This window comes from Convolutriloba macropyga, chromosome 10 (genome assembly GCF_964194025.1).
Source record: "Convolutriloba macropyga chromosome 10, txConMacr16.3, whole genome shotgun sequence".
Taxonomy (NCBI): Eukaryota; Metazoa; Xenacoelomorpha; order Acoela; family Convolutidae; genus Convolutriloba; species Convolutriloba macropyga.
This window is the reverse complement of record NC_134477.1, coordinates 20,670,627-20,697,771: the sequence shown is the minus strand read 5'-3', so window position 1 is coordinate 20,697,771 and position 27,145 is coordinate 20,670,627. Positions and strand designations below refer to the sequence as shown.

The 27,145-nt window shown below is 36.0% G+C and overlaps 1 protein-coding gene across 1 annotated transcript in view; it reads right to left on the bottom strand.

Moving 5' to 3' along the window:
- LOC142347954 (uncharacterized) overlaps positions 1-27,145 on the bottom strand; it is a 94,764-nt gene that overhangs the window by 27,123 nt on the left and 40,496 nt on the right. Inside the window, exon 9 of the mRNA XM_075399119.1 lies at positions 21,927-26,129. Within this exon, the coding sequence (XP_075255234.1) occupies positions 21,927-26,129 (4,203 nt within the window). The remainder of the gene's footprint in view (positions 1-21,926; positions 26,130-27,145) is intronic.

Sequence of the window (27,145 nt, the reverse complement as noted above, 5' to 3'; positions counted from 1 at the left end):
CCAATATTATTATTACTAAAGATATTATTATAACTAAACACTATTAGCTTAAGTTTAAAAAAACCCTCAATTTATTTTTCTTATTCTTCTTATATTCTTCATATAGCTTAAATAATTCATTATACTCATCATTATCTATTTTATTATCATTCATTGATTTTGTATATAGTTAACTAAACTGTTTACTTAAAATATACATTTGCGAATACTCTATAAATTTATTTCTTAATTTAGTATTAATTGTTTTTGATAATGAACCACAAACTGTTGATTTTGCAAAATCTGTTGGTAAGGAGTTTAGAAGGAATAAGTCAATAACAAAATCTGATGCAATAATAGAAGCAGAAGGATTGAAAGATTTCTTTAAAAGTGTTGGTAGAGCAACAGTCAACTTTGGAAAGAAAGTCTCTAATAACCCAGTAAAGGCATTAGAAATAGGAAGAAAAATAGGAAGTGCAGCTGCAAGTAGAAACCCAAGAGCTGCGTTATTAGCTACACCTGATTTAATTAAATTTGCAACTACTGGTGAAAGTATAAAAGTAGTACAGAAAAGTAGAGGGTTATAATTAGGTACTAAGAAGAGATAGTTTCATTATATTAGAGTTTAAATAATAACTTTGTCTCTGACTATGACTATGTCTATGACTATGTCTATGACTATGTCTACGACTATGACTATAATTGTAAGTCTATGAGTATGACTATGACTATGACTATGACTAGGACACTGACTACATCTACATCTAATGGTAAATACTAATACTAATATTATTATTACTAAATATATTATTATAACAAAACACTATTAGCTTAAGTTTAAAAAAAACTCAATTTATTTTTCTTATTCTTCTTATATTCTTCATAAAGATTAAATAATTCATTATACTCATCATTATCTATTTTATTATCAATCATTGATTTTGTATATAGTTAACTAAACTGTTTACTTAAAATATACATTTGCGAATACTCTATAAATTTATTTCTTAATTTAGTATCAATTGTTTTTGATAATGAACCACAAACTGTTGATGTTGCAAAATCTGTTGGTAAGGAGTTTAGAAGGAATAAGTCAATAACAAAATCTGATGCAATAATAGAAGCAGAAGGATTGAAAGATTTCTTTGAAAATGTTGGTAGAGCAACAGTTAACTTTGGAAAGAAAGTCTCTAATAACCCAGTAAAGGCATTAGAAATAGGAATAAAAATAGGAAGTGCAGCTGCAAGTATAAACCCAAGAGCTGCGTTATCAGCTACACTTGATTTAATTAAATTTGCAACTACTGGTGAAAGTATAAAAGTAGTACAGAAAAGTAGAGGGTTATAATTAGGTACTAAGAAGAGATAGTTTAATTATATTAGAGTTTAAATAATAACTTTGTCTCTGACTATGACTATGTCTATGACTATGTCTATGACTATGTCTACGACTATGACTATAATTGTAAGTCTATGAGTATGACTATGACTATGACTATGACTAGGACACTGACTACATCTACATCTAATGGTAAATACTAATACTAATATTATTATTACTAAATATATTATTATAACTAAACACTATTAGCTTAAGTTTAAAAAAATACTCAATTTATTTTTCTTATTCTTCTTATATTCTTCATAAAGATTAAATAATTCATTATACTCATCATTATCTATTTTATTATCATTCATTGATTTAGTATATAGTTAACTAAACTGTTTACTTAAAATATACATTTGCGAATACTTTATAAATTTATTTCTTAATTTAGTATCAATTGTTTTTGATAATGAACCACAAACTGTTGATGTTGCAAAATCTGTTGGTAAGGAGTTTAGAAGGAATAAGTCAATAACAAAATCTGATGCAATAATAGAAGCAGAAGGATTGAAAGATTTCTTTGAAAATGTTGGTAGAGCAACAGTTAACTTTGGAAAGAAAGTCTCTAATAACCCAGTAAAGGCATTAGAAATAGGAATAAAAATAGGAAGTGCAGCTGCAAGTATAAACCCAAGAGCTGCGTTATCAGCTACACTTGATTTAATTAAATTTGCAACTACTGGTGAAAGTATAAAAGTAGTACAGAAAAGTAGAGGGTTATAATTAGGTACTAAGAAGAGATAGTTTAATTATATTAGAGTTTAAATAATAACTTTGTCTCTGACTATGACTATGTCTATGACTATGTCTATGACTATGTCTACGACTATGACTATAATTGTAAGTCTATGAGTTTGACTATGACTATGACTATGACTAGGACACTGACTACATCTACATCTAATGGTAAATACTAATACTAATATTATTATTACTAAATATATTATTATAACTAAACACTATTAGCTTAAGTTTAAAGAAATACTCAATTTATTTTTCCTATTCTTCTTATATTCTTCATAAAGATTAAATAATTCATTATACTCATCATTATCTATTTTATTATCATTCATTGATTTAGTATATAGTTAACTAAACTGTTTACTTAAAATATACATTTGCGAATACTCTATAAATTTATTTCTGAATTTAGTATTAATTGTTTTTGATAATGAACCACAAACTGTTGATGTTGCAAAATCTGTTGGTAAGGAGTTTAGAAGGAATAAGTCAATAACAAAATCTGATGCAATAATAGAAGCAGAAGGATTGAAAGATTTCTTTGAAAATGTTGGTAGAGCAACAGTTAACTTTGGAAAGAAAGTCTCTAATAACCCAGTAAAGGCATTAGAAATAGGAATAAAAATAGGAAGTGCAGCTGCAAGTATAAACCCAAGAGCTGCGTTATCAGCTACACTTGATTTAATTAAATTTGCAACTACTGGTGAAAGTATAAAAGTAGTACAGAAAAGTAGAGGGTTATAATTAGGTACTAAGAAGAGATAGTTTAATTATATTAGAGTTTAAATAATAACTTTGTCTCTGACTATGACTATGTCTATGACTATGTCTATGACTATGTCTACGACTATGACTATAATTGTAAGTCTATGAGTATGACTATGACTATGACTATGACTAGGACACTGACTACATCTACATCTAATGGTAAATACTAATACTAATATTATTTTTTATACTAAATATATTATTATAACTAAACACTATTAGCTTAAGTTTAAAAAAACACTCAATTTATTTTTCTTATTCTTCTTATATTCTTCATAAAGATTAAATAATTCATTATACTCATCATTATCTATTTTATTATCATTCATTGATTTAGTATATAGTTAACTAAACTGTTTACTTAAAATATACATTTGCGAATACTTTATAAATTTATTTCTTAATTTAGTATCAATTGTTTTTGATAATGAACCACAAACTGTTGATTTTGCAAAAGCTGTTGGTATAGAATAAGGTAATCCTATACCTGTAAATGCAACTGATGTTGATGTTGCAGTTGTTGCTATTGATGATAAGAGTATTTATGTTATCTCAGCTATGTTAATATAATTCTTATATCTACTTAACTTCTTATTATAATTATTAGTTTCAGTTTCATAATAATTTCTAATATCTTTTATAATATTAATGTTGTTATTAAATTTATTATTAGCTTGAATCTTTTCATTTATCAAACTTTTGGATACAGATGATAGACCTGGATATAATATCTCACTCGGTGTTGTTGGTTGACTCGTTTCCAGTAGTAAAATAACCCTCAATATCTTTCATTAAATCTTCATGATTAAAATCATAATGCATCTCTAGCCTTGCTTGTTCTTTGTTGACAAGAGAATTACTTTCAAGTAATATAGCAATTATATATGGTACTATTGTATTTTTTTTTAAAAAAGGCTTCATCTATAAAAGAATTAGTCTTTTTATTAACTTCTTTAAACCCCCTTAGACCAGTAGTAAACATATCATCTAGGTGAAAGTTAGTAATATTCTGATTAAACTTATTATTATCAAATTCTTGTTTTAATTGATTATACTTAGAGATGCTATCACTAGCAATTTTATTAAAATATTTGTAACTTCATTTGCAGATTTAACAAACTCAATAATTAGTTCTTCATCAACTTTTATTTTGTTTGGTTGTAATGTTTTAGTTGTGACTTTATCAAAATCTCCTTTTCTTAGTTCAGTTATGTTTTTACTTAAATTGTCTATTTTATTAGAAGACGATAATAAGTCATTCTCACAATACTCTTTATTAACAACATTTTTTTAATCTATGGGAGGATGTGAATTTGTAATTTTATAAGTACCTTTCATGTCAAGGTTATCGTTATCTTCTAAGAAAAATCCGCGAGCCCTACTTAGTGTTAAGTTGTTTGATGATGCCCCTTGATTTTTCGTTTGGTTAAATCCATTTCTTGTAATCTTTGTTTTTGTTTACAGAAAAAATTATATCTAATGATTCCAAAACCTTATTATTAGATGCAAAATCAAATTCAAATTTTAATAGTTCCTGTTTATAATATTCATCTTCTATTTTTTCATCGTTACTATCTTCTATTCTATATGTCGGTGGTTGGGTTTTTAGAAGTTCATTAACTTTAAACAATTCTCGACTCCAGTTAGAAGTGTAACCTTTAAAGAAAATGTCACATTTGTCAGCTTTCCTGACATAATCACCAACTTTATGTTTAGGTTTAATATTCTGAAAACTATAAGTGTATTCAACGTTATCAGGATTATTAGAAGGATCAACGGGTGTCATATTAATAGTAGAGTGAATGTTATTGTTATAAGTTATTACTACATCATTTAATATATTTACCCAATTACCATCACCATTGATGAACATTGGTTTATTAATAATGTGTAATAAAGTTCTATTGAATCCTTCTATAAACACAGCCTTTAAATCACTGTATGTAGAATATAGTTCTGTCTCATATTTTTTTGTAAAACTCACTACCTCATCCAGCTACCCATGATTTTTCTGATTTTCGATTTTCAGAGCCACTTTGTGGACCTTCACCTAATATTACTTTAAAACCATTAGTTATAACTAAACCAGCCTTCTTCTTCAATGGAATAGCCCATGCCTATTTTTGTGAATATATCTATAACTGTTAATATAAACTTACAATAATTATTGTATTTACTTAGAGATGACTTATCTAGTAAATCAGCCGAGCATGTTTCATCTTTATATAATGGTATTATTCTTTCTCTTCTAAACATTGTTATTTGAGGACCGAATACTTCTTTAGCTAGTAGTTGTTGTTTAAATTTAATTGTGTCGTGTTGTTTCTTTATCTGCGAAGTTCACGCCCAGTTTCCCCGATAGGCTTAGTTATAGGCTTACTCATTTACCATAATTAAAAACAAAACTGTCTAGTTGTTCTTAATTAATAATATTAACAGATAACTGTTGTTTAGATATAATTAATTTTTCATCATATAATACATCATGACCAGCTTTTGTTTCTAGTATAAGTAATTCTAACCTTTCTACTAAACTATTGGCAGAGTCGTGACTGTGATCGATGAGTTTATCTTTCGTTAAACCCCTGCCATATTGTTTTTCTTTGTCCTCTAATATACGTTTTATTGTTCTATATCTACTGCTTCTCTTATCACCTTTTCCTATATCATATCCAATATCAAATAAAAAACTTTTAATTTTGTTTTCATCCTCTTCAATCTTATCATCATATGTTACAATTGGGTTAGTAAGAAAAATTATAAACCCATCTGAAAATTCATATATACTATCCTTATCTAGAAATGAATTGTCTTGATAGGTTAATTTAACACCATTCATTTCAAATTCACCGGGGTCTAATTTTTTGTTTACCATTAACTTTAATTGGGGTTTAGTTTGTTGTATCATTAGAAAAATAATTTGACCCGAATCTTTATCAATTGTAGTTCCTGGTTTATATCGAGCATCCTCTACAGCTTCATTGGACTACGCCGATGCTTCACCATCAGGTTTCGTTAATGCTTCATTAAACGGCGAAATGGCTTGCTCTGTCATCTTAGTTTGTTTATCTAACTCTTGATTTTGCCAATCTATTGCTCTTAGTGTTTGTTCACCCAATACTGGATTCTGTTCATTGTTTGCATTTAGTGTTTTAGTTAAAGGATCAAATAACTCTTCTATTTCACCCTAGTATTCTTGTTGATTTAATTTATTTTCTAATCTATTCTTCCTGTTAATTTTTTCTAGTTTATTTAATTCTATAATTTTATTTAGCTTTTTTTATATTGAAAAATTATAATAATGGGAAAAAATGGATAATGAAAATTCTCTTGATAAAAACTACTCTGAGTTAAAAAAAATGTTTAGCTCGTAAAATAATATCAGATTATGGAGAAGTTTATCGACCATGCTATGGATCCCTGGCATGATGAATTAATAATTTAAAATTATTTTAAATATTTAGATGAAAAGGAAACCAGTAAAATAATCAAATTTATAGAATTTAACACAAACAAATTAACTAAAGGAAAAAGTGATTTGGGAATATATCTGGGAGAGATGATGAACTATAATGTACTAACTACTAAACCGAGGGATGCAGTTGATCATTTTATTAATGGGCGGTTATAGAATATTATTAACCAGTTTGTTTTCATTAAGATTACAAATCATTATAAAATCTAATAGCGACTTCAATTAACTTTCTATCATCATTAGTGGTAAGTTCTAAAATATTTTTTATTAATGTTTCTGATGATTCTTTAGTTACATCTAACCCTAATTTTATTAATAGCTCTAAAGTAGTAGTATTAATTTTATTTACTAGATCTCTTTTGAATAGATATAGATTCTCATCATATGGATAGCTTTTAATATTATTTACATAGAATCTTTTATCATCAAATGTGTTTAGACTAGTCTTACTTGTTTTTTTTGTTGTCATGTTATCGCCAACATTTTGTATTTTACATTCATCTTTAGTTCTCTGTGTTATACATTAATGCATTATAGTACTCTTCGTGTTTAGCATTGTTGCAATTAGTTTCTCTTTAGTTTTATTTGGGTAATCTTTAAAGCTATATGTCTTAGGTGACCGGGCTATAAACTCTTCTATTATTCTACTTCCCAATTCGTGATTGAATTTACCTGGAACTTTATTATTAGTTTTGATTGGTGGGCCTAGATTACTTGAGTCCATGTGTTCGTCGGGTACATTACCTTCAGTAAAATTTAATGCAAAACTGTCAGTATCCATATGATGGAGTTGTAGATCTTTCTTTGAGAGGTGGTTGAAGAGTATACGCCGGGCCAACAGAAGCAGCGGAGGAAACGACGTTGCGACAGAATTTCTCCGAAACAGGCCCCCGCCAGTTTCATCAACGAATCGGGTTTTTGGGCAAGGAGTGGACAAGGCCAGCGTCCCCACTCCGAGAGCAGCGTGCTGGCGCACCTAGGTCCCTGAGGACTCCACTGGACAGATGTGGAGACGTGGAGAAAAACCCGGGACCCCCAAAGTATCCATGCCCGATATGCTCCAAGAACGCCAACAGGAGCTTAATCAGATGTGTCGGATGCACCAAGTGGACCCACCTCAAATGTGCAAAAGTGACGGCCAGGAACGCGCCAAAAGAGTATGTGTGTCTAGAATGCACAGCAGCAGACTGGCCATGCACCATATGCAATGAGAAATGCCTGCATACATGCATTGGATGCAAGACCTGTGGAAGGTGAACCCACTTCAGATGTGCGGACGCAGACGAATCGAAGGAATTCCAATGCAGTGAGTGTATACGCATAGCGACAGCCGAGCCCCCCACTCCCAAGAAGAAGAAAAAGGAAGAGGGACAGAACTTGGACGCCATGCAGCTAAACTGCAATGGGATTTGGGCACGCCACACCGAACTAGCCAACCTCCTCAACAAGAAGAAGCCAGCGATAGTGCTCTTACAGGAGACTCACCTGAGGAAAGGAGCTGACTACAAACCACCCCCTGGATACAGTGTTGCCGGGCGGAAGGACGGGAGAACCTACGACGACAAAGCCAGGGGCGGGGTGGTCACGCTGGTGAGAGAGGACGTCGCCTACAGCGTGGAAGAGGAGCCAGGCGACGAGGCATGGACGGATTTCGTGACAACTAACCTGCGAGACCAGAATTTGAGAGTGGTCAACGTCTACATACCCCCTGAGAACACCAGGGCAGAAGTGGATTGGAGGAGAGACCTGGACCGACTCCCGAGTGGAAGGAAGCTCATCATTGCGGGCGACGTAAATGCCCACGCAGCTTGGGATACCCACCAAAGCGAGGACACTCGAGGAGAAGAAATGTCGGAGTGGATGCTGCAGAGAGGGCTTGAAGCCGCCAACAATGAAGTGGAACACACCAGGACAAATCCGAGCACCGGAGGCAAATCTTCACCCGATGTAACCCTGTGCTCAGAGGACACAATCGACATGGTCAGAGACTCGTGGAGAACCCTAGAAGACCTTGGCTCGGACCATCTCCCCATAAGCTTCAACATCGGACGCCAGAACCGACCACTCCCCCTAGGAAAAGCAAAATGGGTCTTCGGAAAGGCTGACTGGAAGGCATTTCGGAGCAAACTGGAGAGCATTGAGGATTACAACAAAGACAATGCCGCCAAGCTGAATGAACGATTCAGTAAGGAAATCCTCCAAGCCGCCAAGGAGACAATTCCCAAGGGGGCAAGAAACCAACGAAGGAAACCCTTCTGGAGCGCTAAATGTAGTAACCTCGTGAAAGAGAGGAACCAAGCGAGGAAGGCTGCTGAAGCCACCAGGAGCGAGAATGACGTAAAGATCTACAAAGAAAAGAGGAATGCCGCAGTAAAGGAGATCCGCAAGGAGAAACAGAGATTCTGGGAAGACAGATGCAGCAAGATGACGGTAGAGACAGACTTGTTCAGGACACTGAAGAATTTCAGGGGACAAGGAAGAGTTTCTAGGGATCCGTGCGCAATCAGGAGAACAGATAGGAGGACCGGATTGCCAGCGAGAGACGCGGTCACGGACGCCCAGAAAGCAGACCTCTTCTGTCAAACTTATGCGGAGGTGTCGAGAGTGGAAAGGCGCTCAGAGGATAAGGAAGTCAACCGCGCAGCACTTAATGGTCTTCGTGCCCCCTGTGAGTGCCGAGACGGCGCATGTGGCCCTTTCACAATGACGAACCTCAACACGGCAATCAAGAGTCTGAAAGTGGGAAAAGCACCAGGAGGAGACGAGGTTGCAAATGAGATGCTTAAGCACCTAGGGCCCAACGCCCGGTGCCGACTGCTTCAACTTGTAAACCGGTCGCTGGAAGCAAAGGAAGTCCCCAGCGCTTGGAAGAAGTCGATCATCATCCCGGTACACAAGAAGGGGAAACCGAAAGAAGATCCAGGGAGTTACCGACCCGTAGCCCTCACAAGCTGTATTGCCAAACTGATGGAGCGAATGGTCGTAACGAGGATCGTCTATCTGCTTGAGTCGAAGAAGATTCTCGCACCTTGCCAAGCAGGATTTCGGAAAAACAGGAGCACCGAAGAGCAAATCGCCCGTATCGTCCAAGATGCTTTTGACGGACTGGAGGAAAAGAAGCCCAAGAGATCAGTAGTTACCTTGCTGGACTTCAGCAGAGCGTATGACAGAGTATGGAAAAATGCGCTATACCTGAAGATGCAGAAGTCCGGAATCCGAACTTGCTTGACAAGATGGACAAAAGCTTTCTTGGACGACCGATGAGGACGAGTACTGTGGAATGAAAAACTGAGCTCGGAACGTGTCTTCAGAGAAGGACTGCCGCAGGGATCAGTCATGGCACCCACACTCTGGCTCATTTACTGTAACGATCTGCCGGGAGAGATAGAGGAGGCATCTGCATCAGTGGCAGTGAGCCAGTTTGCCGACGACACAGCATTAATGGCCACCTCGAGGTCGCTGGACGAAGCAAAAGAGGCCCTTCAACCAGCCCTAACAGCGACGAAAAGTTGGTGCAGGAAATGGAAAGTGCTCATGAGTGCAGAGAAATGCAACTACACCATCATAACCCTCGACCCAGCGGAGAATAATGCAAAAAAGAAATTAAAGCTGCTGATCGGAGAAAATGAGATCCCATATTGCAAAAACCCTGTCTTCCTAGGCATCAAGCTTGACCCACAACTGACATTCCGAGAACATGCCAAGGACGTGGCAAGGAAGATGGCAACGAGGCGAAAAGCACTACAAGCAATCGCAAACAAGAACACAGGAGCAACACAGCGCAACCTACGTACGGCATATATAGCAACCACAAGAGCGGTGGCGGACTATGCTAGCAGTACGTGGATGAACATGGCACAGCCATCGACAAGGGATTTTATGGAGAGCCAGCAAAACAAATGTGCTAGAGTTGTTTCCGGTTGTCTACATCCTACTAGCCAACAAGAACTCCTTGCGTGCGCCGAACTGGAGCCCTTAAGAATCATCGCCAAAAAGCGAGCAGGATGCCTACGTGAGAAGATGCTAAGATTGGACGAGGGAGTACCGGCACACGGCACAGCGAGCAGAAACACAATACCAAGACTGAGGAGCAAAACACACGAAGCATGGAAGAAGACCGGGAAGAGGAAGTCTGCCGACGACCAGCGAGAATTCCGTGGGAGCTTCAGGAGGATTGCACTGGAACCCGAGAGTGCAACGAAACTCAACACAATGGACCGAGAGCCTCTTGTTGTAGCAGACAGCCCGCCCTGGGAACAGCGCCCCCACCAGGCCTCCTTTCACACCGACCTTACGAGGAGACTGAAAAGAAACGATGAGGATACAGAGAAAAGAAAGATAACCGAAGAGTTTCTTGCGTCACTCCCTCCCTGTGACACACAGGTTTGGACAGATGGATCAGTGGACAAAGGACACGGTGGGGCTGGAGCAGTTGTCATCAGAGAATCGGGAAGAGAGGAATTGAAGACAAGCGCAGGATTATTCTGCTCCTCCTTCACGGCCGAGATGACAGCAATCAACATGACCCTAGAACATCTTCAGCGCAACTGGACACCACAAACGGTCAGGATACTCACCGACTCACTATCAGCAGTGGAACGTTTGGAAGAAGGACCGGAAAAACAAAGGTGCAGTTTAGGTAGACAAATCTGGAGCAAGTTAGCCGTATGCCCAGGAACCCAGATAGTTTGGATCCCTTCGCACTGTGGAGTACAAGGCAACGAAGAGGCCGACCGAGTAGCAAATGCCGCCACAACACTGGAACCAGAAAAGAGGCCAATCACTCTTCAAACGGCGACGACCGCTATCAAATAGGACGCAAGGAGGGAAACTCTGAAGTTCTACGCAGGTGCAGCCAGGATCTTCAAAGCGAGGAAGCTTGACAGGAGAAGAGACCAAACCATATGGAACCAACTCATGTCAGGCCACAGCCTGCTAGACAGGGAAACCCTCAGAAGATTTGGGGCGACAGAATCGGACCGTTGCCCTGACTGCGACGAACCCCACACTGCTGAACACGTCATGAAGGTTTGTCAACGAGGGGCGAGCCTACGACATCGGATGATGGGAAACGAGGAGCCAAAAGACCACTTTATCAATAACCCAAGGAACCTAATCAAATTGGTGAAACACGCGGGGATTTATCCATATTAGCCCGGGAGGGGCTACACGGATCCTGAAGAAGAAGAAGAAGAATAGGTCATACATGGGTAATTTACCTAATTCTAATATAGTAACAACTACATATACTGGAGAACCATTTTCCATTTTTTTCTTTATATATTCAATTTGGCTATAATCTTTATATCTAGTTATACTCTTAAATGTTGGTTTACTTATACTTTTCATTTTTTTTTTCTTCATCTTGTAAGACCTTACTTTGAAGGAAGTGTAGAGGATTCATTAACAATCTTCCATATAGTGAGTTGTTCATCAATTTCCTTACATCCTTTTCCGCTTCAGTTTTAGCTGTTGCTCTTTTATTAGTATTGTTTTGAATATAGTCTCTACATATATAATCTTGTTTAAATTTAATTACTCTATGAATTTTAGTTACTTTTACACCCATCTTAACATAGAACTTTAACATCCTATAATGAACCATATATTCTGTTTAGTTGTTTTGATCTAAGTTTAATTTCTCTGGTCTTGCCTTACCCTCATCTCTTTCTATATAGCCTAATTAATTATCATTTATCTTTCTTTTGTTTGTCATTAGTGCTAGTTGCTCTGTTCTATCTTTACAACTATTAGTATAATTAATATCACAAACTATATAGAAACCGTGATCGCTATCATCTGGAGTTCATAGAATACGCTGAAGCGTGGTTTCCCCAGTGTCTAGAGAAGTGACAGAGTACTCAAAGTCCTTATAGGGTAGCTTCTGCATCACTGCATAGCCGTATAGGTTGTTTGCGTCTATGTACCTTATGGTCCTGTTTTTACTATGAGCATTAGCATTAGCATTAGCATTACCATTATTTATATATCTATCGCGCATTATACCACATAGAAAACCTTTATTTTCTTCAACGAAATCATCAAGCATTTGCTTATCTTGTAATTTATCTAATGTAACACCATTTGACATTAACCCACAATCAAAACTATAATCCGGGAGACTAACATAGTGTAGAGGGTTGAGACCGAATTCTTTCATAATTGTTTTGACATATTGATTCATGCAATAGTCTAATTTTTCCACATTATGCTGTAAATACTCTATAGTTAGATCTTCACCAGTTTTATGACTGTTGTCTTCATTAATGTTATCGAATTCTCGTTGTGTTGGTAATTTTTCAGATAGTGAGGACTTAAAGGTCTTCTATATATTGATTACCTATAAAATAACATAGTCATCTAAACCAAAATATTCATATGCATAGATTGTTTTAGTTTTACACCCGTATATCTTTGCCATTTGATCTAGAGGTATAGCTAAGGAGTTATAACTATCTAAGATATTAAAGCAGCCGATGCTAAACACCCTAGACTTACCAGCAGCTAGAGGTATGCTATGTACTTTTCTTTTGTCATTATTCTGTTTAAAGAGTTCACTATATATTAGATTGAAATCAAAACCACTACCATTATGGAATTTTATAGCAATGAAACTTTGTTGTTTGTATCTTAGATTGCACATTCTACCTGCTGGTCCTCTATTTTTACCAGTTTCATGACAGTGATCTCTTACTTTATTAATACATTTTTTGCTGCATATATGACAAGTGTTATTGGTTTCATGATATAAATCATCTTCTTTAATAAATATCATTGGTTTGTTTAACTTGAAGTTATTCTCTGTTTCTATTTCTATTAGATCACTAGCAAATCTTTTGATGCAGTCTAGACCAAAGTAGTTCTTGAAATTACCTTGCCAGATGTAATCCACACTAATTGGTATGTGTTGAGCTATTACATATTTACAGTCATTAGTTGCGACTTCAACAATGCAATATTCTATATCAGCAGTTATAAAATTTTTATATTCTGACGCCTATGTTCATATATAAAAGTAATTTTTTTCTTCTTAGGACAAACCATTTCTGGTTTGAAAGAGTGGCTACATAAATGATTGTCATATTTAATTTGAGAGTTAAACCAATTTGTACATCTATCGCAGTAATAGAATTTATTATTCACTTTATTCGGTCGACCTAGCGGGGTTTCTATGTTTTTAATTGGGGCACAGTGTTCTGTTTGTCCACCCCCCAAAACTAATATTCTTACATCATTTCTATCTTTATTGAAATCATCCACTGATTTAAGCAGTTCAACTTTACCATCAGCACAAATTGTGTATATCCAAATATTAATATTGTACAATTTTTGTATTCTTCATATATAGCCAAAGTCATGTTCATATCGTTGTGTTGGTGCAAATAGTTTTTTCTGGTATTTACTTTCACCTGTTGCATGGTCCATTGCAGGATGTAGCCAAGCAGTAATAGTTAGTTGCAAGCAGTTGTATTTGGAATTGCGTATATTTAAAATTGATGTAAAGTTTTTGAGATCTGGAGGTAAATCTATATTACTACCAATAGGTGCTTTAGTTGGTTCAAAATTTATCTGAGTACTTTTCAACCCGAGAAACTCAAAGTCATAGCCATAGCCTTCATATATTTCTTTTCCAAAGTTTAGCCATTGTGTGAAGTCTCCATTTTGATAAATTGCGTTATTAATATTATAGTCAGTGTTAAAAAATATTTTAGTAGTTTTAACTTCTTCTTTGGTTCTCTTCTTGTACTCACACTCGGCTGTGATCTTATATTTAAAACTCCTAACTTTACAAAACTGGTAACAGTTTTGTTTTTTCTTCTAAAGAGTTATTAAAAGCTTCATCTCTTCCTTCAATGTAACTTCCGGCTTTATCAGTAATATAAAATAATGTTCTGGCTAGAGTTTATATCAAAGTATTCTGTGTTTTCTAGATATTTACAATTATGACTATATGAGTGAGTACTTAAAGCTATTTTATTTTTAAATTCTTCGTTGCATTCTCCACATCTAAACTTAATTTTAGAGTAGATACTATCTTCAGTTTTAGTTTTAGGTTTAGTGATGGGTTTAGTTTTAATAATATCGTTGGTGCTATGTTTAGGTATACTCTCAGTTTGGAGGACCAAGGACGAAACCCTTTTAAGCTTACTCTAAATTTTAGATTCACTCTCACTTTTAGGCTTACTCTCAGTTTTGGGGGTTAGGTCTGAGGGAGTAATATTCTTCTTCCGAGTCATACACTCTCTCCATCTTTTCAGGTATGGGTTGCGACGATGGGGGTATGGGGGTATAACCCTTTAAGCTTTGGGTTTAACATCTACTGGGGCTTCATTATCACAGCTAAACTTTTTCTCTAACAATTTTTTATGTTTCGAATCATATGATTGATGCCTGTATAAACCCTTCTTTGTTTCAAAGGATAAATTGCAGACATCGCAGAAGTTTACATTACTGTTAGTTGAGTGAGACATGGTGTATTTTAATGGGGAAAATTTTGGGGAAAAAATTTTTTGGAAGTGAAAAGTGTAAAAATAACCATTGGAGAGAATGTTGTAATGATTGCAAAGAATTAGAATTTTGTTGTTATATATGCAAATGTATAGTGAAAGATTATATTAAACATTTGGGTGACCATTATGCCAATCCAAATCAATATCTGGAATGTAATATGTGTAAAAGTTCATAGGCATATTTCTTTCTTTAGGTTTCGAAATGGAAGATGTAGATTATGCATCTATCTTAACATATATAGATTCAGTCATACTAGAAATCAGTTCAGAGAGCATGTTTATAAGTCTAAAATCTGCAAAGCTGTTTCACGGATCTGCGAAGCAGGTTCCACCTGATCGGCGGAGCATGTTCCCTCTGATTAAGATCTATTGTATTTTTGCACGAGTGAGCGGGTTATAAAGCTTAATTTTGATTTTTGGAAAAAAAATTTGGAATATAAGCTTTAGTAAATTATCTTTAGTTTTTTCTCCCCGAATCTGGCGAATAATTAATGGGAAATTTCCGAGTTTGCCATACTATCACGAACAGCTGTGACTATTGCACTGAAATCCTAGAATTTCTATTTGAATTCTTATTTGGAAGAAAAGACGAAATTCATTATTAAATTGCATCAGAATCCTTACAATTGGTTGGGATTCAATCTGTTGTTTGTTCAGAATTTTGGACAGAATTGTCGCATGGAAATAGTCAGTTGCGTTTGCTGGCATCAGTGAAGCCTAAGTTTTAGCCTAGTTCGATATTGGACTTTTTGAATCCTATAGAGAGACTTTCTAAGGTTAAAGTCAAAAAAAATTTTTTTATTGCTATTAGTTTTTTAATCTTGCAAAAGCACACGTTTAACAACTGCTAATTGAGACAGGTTGAAACTTTGCATATTTATAGCCAAGTTTTAGGACTACAGTTTGAAGCAACTGGAATTTCATAAATTCGGTTTATAAATTGAGTAACTATCTAAGTTGGGGCAAAATGTTTCATTCAGTAGAGGGTGTTAGTATTAGAGGATATAAATATTTAATGTATCAGTAGTAAGGATATCAATATTATTGTATCAGTAGAAAGGATATCAATATTAACAGAAAAAATATTTCTCAAAAACCAATCTTTTGTTTATCATTTATGAAAATTGTAATTCTGTCATGCACCTAGACTGTAGCTGGCTATCCTTCTGAACTTCTGCCAAAAATATTGTCAGAAATTTTTTCCATTCGCAATAGTAGGCCTTTGAGACTAAGGTCCTTAGAAAGTTTTCACATGCTTGGGAGAAGTTTATATAACTCTGGATAGTAGAGAAGGAATATCCTTTGTCCTTCAGCAGTTTTTTCCATTGAATATCCTTATTTTTCTCTTGATAATCTTGTTTCACTCTCCCCATATGTATCTTCTGTCACAAAATGTCAGTAGATGTAGACGATTCAGTTTTCCCAACATGTTGATGACTGTGGTGAGATAAGACTCAAATTCACCAACATTGAATGAATTCCTCAGTTTATCACGAAATGATAAATATTCTGGCACATTAACTTCAAACTTTTCGAGTGTTTCCTGATTCTTGTAAATTAATAGGTCCTTCTTGATCTTGGAGAGGAATAACTGCAAGGTTTCTGTTTTTTTCGTTTTCCAGTCTCACTTTCGTGTTCAGTGGCGTTGTCGGGTATGCATTTGTTCTCCTTACAAAATGCAATCATTTGAGTTGTTAAATTAGTAAACTCGTTCAGATTTTCTCCAGATAAAGAAGTGCTTGATAAAGCTCGAGTTATTAAAGTCTCGCCAAATGACGAAAATTATTAAAATTTTTTGCTAGTTTTTGTAGTTAAGTGAAACTCATGATGAATAGCCAAAAAGTGCCGTGGAGAAAAAAGGTCCACTCGTTGAGAATTATTCTAGAACATTCTTTCTCTAGAATATTTGGACATGAGTTTTAACTTAAAATTAGTTATCAGTTCCCAAGTAATTACCTGTTTTATAGTAAAATAATAATTAAATCCTTCTATTAAATTGAATGCATTGTATAATCTATTAAAAATTTAAAAAAAATTTAATAAGTACTCAACTTGCAAGCTAATATCTAAATAAGTCTTTTTTTTCGAAATTTTCACCCGTTTGATATCATTTTGCTAATGGTGATGGTCATTTCTGTTAATGGTGGCGGCCATTTTAGCATGACATGCACTTTTCCTTTTCATCATTTAATGAACTATTTATAGATTGTGCAAAGTGAGCGCGTATTGTGTATATAGTTTTTTGCTTATAGTATTGGATAAAACAAGGCTTCCAGAAAGCAGTTGGCTTGGTCCAATTCCCCGAGTTGTTACGATGGTAAACGGATCAAGTTGGATGGTGACTGGAAGCCCTGTTTTATCCACTACTTATCACCAACATATATATATATATATATATATATATATATATATATACCAATTAAAGTTAGACGTTTTTCCTGAATTCATCTAGTTTAAAATTTTCTTACAGCCTATTAAGTTTCTAACTTTGGTCTTTGACGTTCCCCTCTGAAATCTAAGTGGAACTTAATTGCGTTTTCAAATGACTTAATTTTGACCTAAATTTTGATGCCAAAAAATTATGTGAAGCTTTTGTAACAATGAGTTATAGTGGCAGAGAAAAACGTAATGTGCCACAGATAACTCATATGTTTGCTCATTTTGTGAATAAAAAAAAGGTTTCTGGACAAAACGTAAATTTGAATTCTAAAGGTTCATCTTTTTTTGACGAAATAAATATAATGATCTGATTGCTTCTGATTTGTTTCAAAAACTGATATGTTGTTGAAAAAACTTAGGGAAAAATGCAACTGTGTCATTTTTTGATTTAATAGATATTCTCTGTCATTTGTTTGCTAATTAATTGGAATTGTTGCCATAATGTGTGAAAAAAATATTTCCCTAAAAGAGTCCCTTAAATATTCTCTGGCTAGCTGACATACAAGCAATTTTTGGGCTTCTATACACGCAAAATACTGGAGACTTTGTTGAGCTTGCATAGTGGTTCCTGTTACTTCGGCAACGAATTGACGTAGTTGCCCGAGGTAAATTGGCTAGATATTGATGAAAGAAATTTGATAACATTTTCTGGATTGTCTTTTACACATTAACTTATGGCAAAGATGGCCATCGAGAGCAGAAAATTTGCGCGGGAAACCCGCCGAATCAACAGTTATTGTCCTAAAAGGTGATGTTTGAAGTAGTGATTGGTTTTCTGATTTCACAGCAGTTTGCTTGAACGTATTTTTAAATTTTGCAACTTACTCTTGGGACAGATTGTTCCAAAAAACCTAAAAGTGTGTCAAGGCAACTGTTCAGGAGATCTGGTCGTCATGAAGCAGCATTTGCCATCCCTTGTACTTTTCCTGGTTTTCTGGGCTTTTGAGCCGGATGACAGGGCAAAACCCATTTTTTTCGGAACAGGTTTCGTAATATTGACTGGTTTTTGGAATTTTTGCTTAAGTGTGTTGCAAGCGATTGATCATTTTCTTCTCTCTGCGTGGGTTCTTACTGAGTGTTTTTTCGTGAGTTGATTTAGAGCACAGTATTAAATGTTCCCTGAAGTGCACGGCGTTTTCCAGCAAAAACCAATTTCATAGCGACCAGAATAATGGCCGGTAGTTTGTGAAAATTTTTTAAGGCATCCTCTTCTTCGTCTAAAAGAGCAGATTTATCCACTTGTCCCTTACTTCTGAGTTTTCAGAGTTGTGCTTCTAGTTGTCTCAAAACTGGGTTTATCGTCTGTTGTCTTCATGAAGTGGATTATGAAGGGATATGAGAAGTTTTATACTACCCAGTTTATATTCAGTCAATTTGTTTTTCACTCCAAATGGTTGATTTATACTTATCGGAACAATATAGGTGGAAATGAAGCTGTTTAGAAATAAGTGGGGTAAAAATTTTGCCACCTTAAACCCAGTGGAAAGAATGTGGCGGAGCTTTTTGAAGATTTTACATATGGTTATTGTATAAACCAAGAAATTGAACTGGCCGCCAAGATAAAAAAATAGAAGTTTATAGGTATTGGAGATTTCATTGGGATCAAGTATTAAGTTTTGTTGCCATATTTGCAAAAGACAACTTGGCACGACTTGCAATTTTTCAGATCTCTCGGCTGAAATAGCTGTTGGTTTACACAGGTTTTGATTGTTCCAATGGCAACCGAGGCTAATCCTCTGAGTAGTCTGCCTATTGGTTTTACTGGAAGACAGTCCATTCGTTTTTATGTATTTGTTTTACCTCAATTGATAAAGGCTTCAAAGAACTTAATGGAAAAGATCATGTTGAAAGTGGTTACTGCTGGTTCAACTGGCTTAAAAACGTTCAATAGGCTGAAAAACGTTGCTTATCTCGATATTGCCGGAAAACTTCTGGTTACCATTTTGTGACTTCAGTTTTAGGCGAGCAGTTGGAACACTAGCAACTTCGAATTAGTTTATATCATTTGATTGCTTTCTATTAGAAGCAAAAATTCACTCCCGATTTATAGCATGGCAGATTTGGTCAAGAAATGCTAAAAACTATTAAAAGACACAATGTGAAGTCGGTTCAGCTGCTGTTGTGAGCCTATGCTGAGACCAATTGTCAATAACTTTATAAGACGCCTTTGCTGCTTTTTATTAAGTAGTGTAGAGCTTTGAAGGTCTGCCTGAAAACCGAAGTATCCAAAAGTTTGAACTAAGGGCTGCATAAAATTTGAGAAAGCAACAAAGAATTGCGTACCAATTAAACTAGTGGCACGCCAGGACTCCTGTTGATATATAGAGGCGCTAATTTTAATAGCGTGTCTCCAATGAGACAAATCAATTCAAGGAGAGCTGTTCAATACGCTGGATAACAGGAGTATGACTGAGGGAGTTTTTGTCTTTCCAGACTCTGAAATTTGGAGAAACTTGGTCCGGTTTGTGTTGTTTTACTAGTAGCATTACCTACCATGGAAGAAACAAAACTATTAATCCAGTCACTCTATCAGAGAGGATTGCCAATGAAGAGCGGCCTTGAAATTGATGGCAGTTAGATTGCTTGCTTGTTACTTAAAATGTTTCTGGCTATGTAGTTTTTGCATTGGTTGCCTTAAATTATCGGCGTATTTGAATGCGGAATTTGAGCACAAGTGGCTGTCATTTTCAAAGAACGATAATGCGGTTGGAACAGGAAGTTGGAAACTTTGATTCTGGCAGTTTTGCTGTTTTCCAAAATTTTGATGGCAGGGGATAAAGGTTTCCAAGTGATTATTTGTGTTTTTTGCTTGATTTTGGAGGTTGGAGCAGCTGGATCTCGAATTAAAGAACTACAGGTATCTATTTAGTTCACCTAATTAGATTTTTGCTACCGCCAGTTCAACGGAAGTTCCCAATACTTTAGAAGGGTTATTTTGCAATTATGAAGCTGTTTTCTGGTTGTTTTTTGATTCTGTGATGACTCCAAAGATAATTTACAGCAAAAATTGCAGAAACATTGCCTGACAGTTGCAATTTTTCTTCAATTTCACATGAACTTCCAGGAAAAATTCTTGCTTGAAGGAGTTCAAATGGGCTTGGTCTGAAATATGAAATAAATTTTTAGTTTTCCTGTAATGATTTGTGCAGTTTCGCGGCAACGAAGACCCATTTCAAGCCTATTTGACATATTTTCTGCATGAAAATTTTTATGCGGTTAATCAATATGACTCAATTCCAATTAGGTCAATTGTGATTGCGTCATATTGAGACAGGGGAAAAATTAAGGGAGAAATCTGAGTTTTGCGGGAGCTATCTTGCTCTGGCTGTTTCTCTTCTTCATCGTGTCGCTTTGATACCTTTTTTAATCCAACATAACTTTCTAATAATAATTTTTGAAGCCATATACGTTCCTTTCAAACGGTTCAAGTTTAAAATTTTGGAGCAGATGCTGTTTTAACATGCGTTTATACTGTGAGCGTGATTTGATAACCGGGACTTTGCTGGGAAGTTTCTTCCTGTTTTGGGCGCTTTTTTTGTAATGATCGATTGCTCAACCTTAGGAGAATTAGCTGCTCAGTTCTGTTGTTTTTTCTTGCTAGGACATTACCACTTAGAAAAAAGCTCTCAATGCTGTCTGGTTTAAGTAATGTTTTGAATCACTCAGATGGCTTACTAAAAGTTTTGCAGGCAAAATATCAGATATCACTAAGAGATCTCTAGATCTCTCAAAATTTTTCTCATATGGCAAACTTTATTTCCCCAATAGATTTGTCGTTTAATTTGCTGAATTTCAGAGAAATTCAAGTTTTGAAAAATAGAGCACTGAAAGTTATATGAGAAAGGACTAGGGATTTGACTAGCATCAATCGTCAGCGGTAACTGATAACGTATATTGTAAATTGATCTGATCGCTGTGGCCATATTTGATAGGATTTTGTTGAGTTCTACTTGAAAGCTTAATTTAGAATCAATCTTTATAGCCAAGTATCTGCGGTGATTTTTTGGCTTATTTTCCTGTCCCTGAAAAACTATTGGATCAAAATTTTCATTTTCCTTCGAGACGCAAAGAAGTTAAGTTTTACCGGATTCATGGTTAATTTCTTTTTGCTTTAGATAATTATCTGTTTTCTCCAGTATTTCAGAAACACAGTTTTCCAGTTCGGCGACATTTTTTCTGATAAAATGAAATCTTGTGTCATCAGCAAATTGATTTATGTCGAAGTATTCTTGTACCTTTTCTCGAAAATCATTAATGCAGAGAAATAAATCTGGTTGGTCTAAAACCGTTCGCTGTGGAACACCATGATTTGTTTCCAACCATTCTGAGTAAACAACAATTATCTTTGAAAACTTCTTTAAAAGTGGGGCGTGCAACTCTACAATAGTACTGAAAACCTTTATGAAAACATTGTACACGCTATTTCCATCTTCACATTGATATAAGTTACTCTTGTGCTGACTTGAAAGATCAAGACTAAATTTATCTGCATTGGACTTTCTTTTGTTTCTACTGATGAAGCTTTGCGTCCTATTTTTGGCTTCAACAAGAAAATTGGTAGTGTACAAATTTGACGCCTGTCATGTGTGAGGAAAAGCTATAAAGCATGAACAAATTTACAGCTTACCGTATGCTTTATCCATATCAGGTTTTGTTTGATCGTCGAAATCCAGTGAAATTGTTCCAAAGAAACCTTGAAAAAGAAGCTCAAACTTCATGTCATAACTGTACTGGGTCCAGGGCTTTATCACATATTCGTCGAGTTTCACCTGAGGCATTGAGTAGAAAACTATATTTAGATTAACGTTGCTTTGACTACCCGAAAAAGTGGTTATTGACATTGTGTATTTATAACCGGGATATCTGTCGGTAACGTTGAAGGCTCCAATGTCAGAAGTAATTGGAATAATCAAGTCCGTGGTCAGAGGGAATGGATCAAAATTTATGTGAATTTCGTCCACCAGGCCTTTCGAGTCGTATGAGAACTCAAGGTGGTCAGAAGGCGAGCTCTGATTGTAACTTGTTATTTCAAACCCAGTTGACCCGATCTCGAAATGAGGTGAAAATGGCCCATTGTGAAAACTTAAAACTTGGAAACGAATTCTATTTCCACTGTCTGTATCGTTAAACTGGAGATGAAAATGATTTTGGAAAACAATTTGTTGTTCAAGCAAAACTGAATAATCGTCTGGTGAATGGATTTTATAAGTGATTGCATCGCCAGACCCGAGAACTGTGAAAACCATCGACCACATGTTGTCAATACTATTGAGAGTTTGCTGAGAAATGGCAACAGTTCCCGCAGCTACAGCATAGTTTATTACACTAACTTCGGTATAGTCGCCAAAAGTAAGGTTCGCAATGACATCCCAGCGACCACCCGGTGTTAAATCCACAAACTGCCAATTTATTGGCAATGATTCGAAAACAAGCGCTGCTACTTGTTGATCGTCTGGATCTAGTTGTATGGTGACGTTGTCAAAGTCACCTTGGACTTTTACGGATCCGGAAAGGCTTTGAAGAGCGGTTCCGACAGAAAAGGAGGTGATCTTGCTCAGACATAGTCCGTATGTCTCAAAGGTACCGTTTATCATTGCGATAGTTCTCATTTTCAAGGTAAAATAATCATATTCAATAGGCAATGATAGTTCGAACTCATCTGAAACAGTTTGAGTGGTTCGAGAAACAAGATCATCTTTTTGATCATAAATCTCATATTCGATAGTTGCGTTTCCCGGAATTTTGAATGTTTTCACACATAACGAAGCGTAAGGCTTATACATACTCGATATTGCAGCAACGCGTTCGGGATTTGTAATAGCTTCGAACGTTTCCGTCTCAGTGTAATCATCGGCTGTAAGAACGCAAGTAACAGTATACCTCGTGTCCGAACTCAAACCCAAAAACTCGAAGGCTAAGGGTTCCGAATTGAGAACCGTTTGTTGATCTCCTCCCTGGTCTAGCATAAATTGAACAGATATGAAGCTTCCATCCACAGAAAATGTTCCAGAAAATGAGTCAGTTTCTGACTCAATCGAACCTATTGACAGTCTATTAAGACAAATTGGGTCCGTAAAGTCATTTCCCCTTATGAGACCAATAGGAGTAACTTGTAATTGGAAACCAATGAAAGACGAAGAAACTGATAAATTAAAAGTGTTAGCAAAAGATATGGAATTTGAAGGAATGCCTCCGTTTAGGACTACATACTCGATACTAGTTCCAGTGCCTTCAACCGAAAAAGATTTCACGCATGGCCCGTCAATTGTTTGCAATGTTGATAATATCATAACATCAGCTGGTTTTGTCGCTTCAACACTGTAAGTCGTTTCTGTGAAATCTGTGGTCGATAGAACAATTGTCAGACCGTAATTAGTGTTATAATCCAAGTTAGTAAACTGGTAATATAAAAAATCGCCGGGGTTCAAAGTTATGTCTGGGTTGGTAGCTGGTATCGACACTACGATGGACGTGAAAGATACGCCAGTTGCGACATTCAGAGTTCCAGAGATGCTATCCGGATCCGCAGGATCTGGCGTAACTTGAAGTGAAGTTAAGCAAATATCCGAGGAAGTTATTTCCCCGTCAACGTTTCCAAATGATTGTATTTTCAATACATGATCTGAATATTCTGACCCGAAAACGACATCAAAGCTGTTTTCAAACTCTCGTGTGTTTGAAAAAACAGGTGACCCGCTTTGGTCTTCAATCTTGTAGTCAATTCTAGTTCCTCTGCCCTGAACTGAAAACGACTTTCGGCAACTTCCATCAGTGAATTTTACACTTGAAGTAACTGAAATATCACCTGGCTTCGTAAAGATTTCTCTGCTCAGCTTTTCAATATAACTAGTTGATGTCACAACTAGTTTGACAGTGTACAGTGTATTGGGTGAAAGTGGATCGAAATTGAAACTTAACGCATCGTTTGGGTAGAATTTTTGGTCGGATAAATCCGGTGGTAATATACCAATGCTCAACTCTAGAAAACTTGTGGCAATAGATACAGATCCAGATATCGTAGTGTCTGTAACTTGGTGTGAATCCAGGCTCAAAACTGATAAACAAATTGTGTCCTGTACAACATCCCCCGCAATTCTTCCAATAGTTTGCAATTTTAGAATGTTTCCCAGATTGCTGGCCGCAAATATTAAACTAAAACTATTTTCAAAGCTCCTAGAGTTTTGTTCGATCATACCGAATCCAGGAAGATATATATCGTATTTTATACTATCTCCGGAACCCGATACGGAGAAAGTTTTTGTGCAAACTCCCGCATCGTCCTGTTCGCTGGACAAAGTTACGATAGGAGCCGCTTTTGTTGATTGAGAAATAACTAAAGTTTCTTTCACAGATAAAGTTTGAATGTCACACGTAATCGTGTATAGTTGATTAGGGGAAAGGGAGTTAAACTGAAAATTGAGCTCATCTCCTTGGCTGTAGGAGTGAAGTTGACTGCCTGGATTTAGTTCAATCGTAAGAGAAAAAGACCCCGTAACTCCAGATAAAGATCCGCCGATAGAATTGATTTCAGCAGTAATAGAAGCTAGAACTAACAAAGACAGACAAATAAAACCTTCTAGAATATTCCCGCTTATTAACCCTACGGCGTGAACTTTAATTTTGTTCCCGATATTTCCGGAAGGAATGTTTACGGTGAAACTGTTTTGAAAGGCAACTGTTGTCGAAAACAACTCAACATCAGTTGATGTGTAATAACCATACACAATGCTTGTTTCAGTTTCGACCACCTGAAAAGATTTCACGCATTCGGTGTCCGGCTTTTGCTCACTCGATATCACGACAATGTCACTGGGTTTAGTGGGAGCGTCTTTGAAAATTGTCTCATTATAATTTCCCAGTTCCATAACGCAGTTTAAAATATACAATGTGTTAGCAGTCAACAAGCAAAATTCAAAATTTGTAAAATTGCCCGGCGGAAAGCTTTGATCTTGATTAGTTGGGTTAATTCCGATTTGGATCGGATACGAACTCGCTGTCGATATTACAGAACCGGCTATGCAATTAACTTTCGAAGTAAAAATTCCGAAATCGATTTGCGATAGGCATATAACATCATTCAATTCTTCACTTTGTTCATAGCCAATGCTTCGAACTTTCAGGTCGTGACCAAAATACTCCATTGGAAAGAAGGTCTGAAAAATGTTGTCAAACTGAAGTGACCCGATAAAAACTTCGACTCCGCCAGTCGTGTAAATTGTGTACTCAATTATGGACGAATTTCCCAAAGCTTCAAACGTTTTGAGACAACTCTGGTTAGCAAAAAGCGTGCTGGAGGTCACTTTAGGGGTTTCGGGTTTGGTTGAAAACTGGAAACTGCCGTTTGTGCTCAAATTTCCAGAATAAATCATAGTCCACACTGTGTAAATTTCGTTAGGCTGCAAAGAATTGAACAAAAACTCCATAGAATCATCTGGCGTAAAAGAAAACTCTTGAAAATCGGGCGAGATTGAAATTACAGCGTTGTCAAATTTGTCTTCAATGACCAAAGTACCACTAAACAATTTATCCTGCATGTCCAGGTTTGCATACCTGGGCGGTTTCGGGGGCATTGAAAAATGGAGTAGTTTTGAATCTCCGAAAACTTGAAGTAAATATGGTCGTAATCGTAGCATATAAGTCGTTCCGCCTTTGAGGTCTGTGATCTCAGCTTCACCCGATTCTTCAGGGAGATTGGTGTCTGGTTGGTGATGGGGTGACAATATTGCAATGACACCTGTGTTGTCACTTGAGTCAACCTGCCATTTGAACCGAATAGTGAAGTTGGAAAGCTCTACAATCTCACCAACCTCTAGTCTTGGTTCGACATCCTCTGAAACATAACAGCTCAGTTCACTTTGAGAGAGACACTTTGCTCACTGCCATGCGAATTTTATGCTCATTGTTCCTATCATCCAATTATTTCAGTGTTAGGAACTATCCCAGCCCGAGGATTTTTTTAGCTCAGCCAATTGTGCGATCGATATTTTTTCACATCGCTTCTTCAAAAACGAGATGTACAAAAGGCCTCGAAGAAAACCAATTTATCAATCCCATTACAAAGTTCAATAATGAGAAATGAAAAGCAATTTAACACTGCTTATTATACAAATGCTCACATAACTTTTTGATTAACTTTAGTTTTCCGATTTTCTAGAGTTCTTTTATATAACTGTTCTGCCAACATGCATTCGAAGCTTTCACATACAGTTTGTTATTATTGCTTCAGGATCAGCTTGCAAAACAATTTATTTTAATTGTGTGAAAGAACAAAAAAGATAAAAAAAAACTCGAAAAAAATGAAAAATGAATTAAATTTGTCTATATCGCCAGTTGTAATTTTCGTCTCGAATAGCAAGTATCTGCTCAGTGTAGTGGACCACTTTTTTAAGAACCGGCATTAAAACTTGCACTTGATACCAAAAATGGCCAAAACTATATACAATTTTGCTTAACCATAAACTTAACTTGCAAAAAATATTAAACAAAGACAATGCTTCAGTCAATCTGAGTTACAAGACTTCCTGCGCGTGTAAAAAAAGTTGGTCAAACTATTTTGTGATGTCTTCAGATAGACTTTATTTTCTACCATCTATGGTCATCCATGGCAACATGAACGTCTATGGTCTTGGATATGGTTGCAAAGAAACCATAGACACAAGTTCTTGTTAAAATACGTTTCAATACCTTCAGTGAATCTTAATTAGCCAGTCAAACAGTGTTCGTTGTTTTCAGATAGGATTCATGTTTACCATTTACCGTCATCCATGGCACCATGAACGTCTATGGTCTTGGATATGGTTGCTCTTTATAAGAAACCATAGATTTGAATTTTTTTCAAAAGGCATT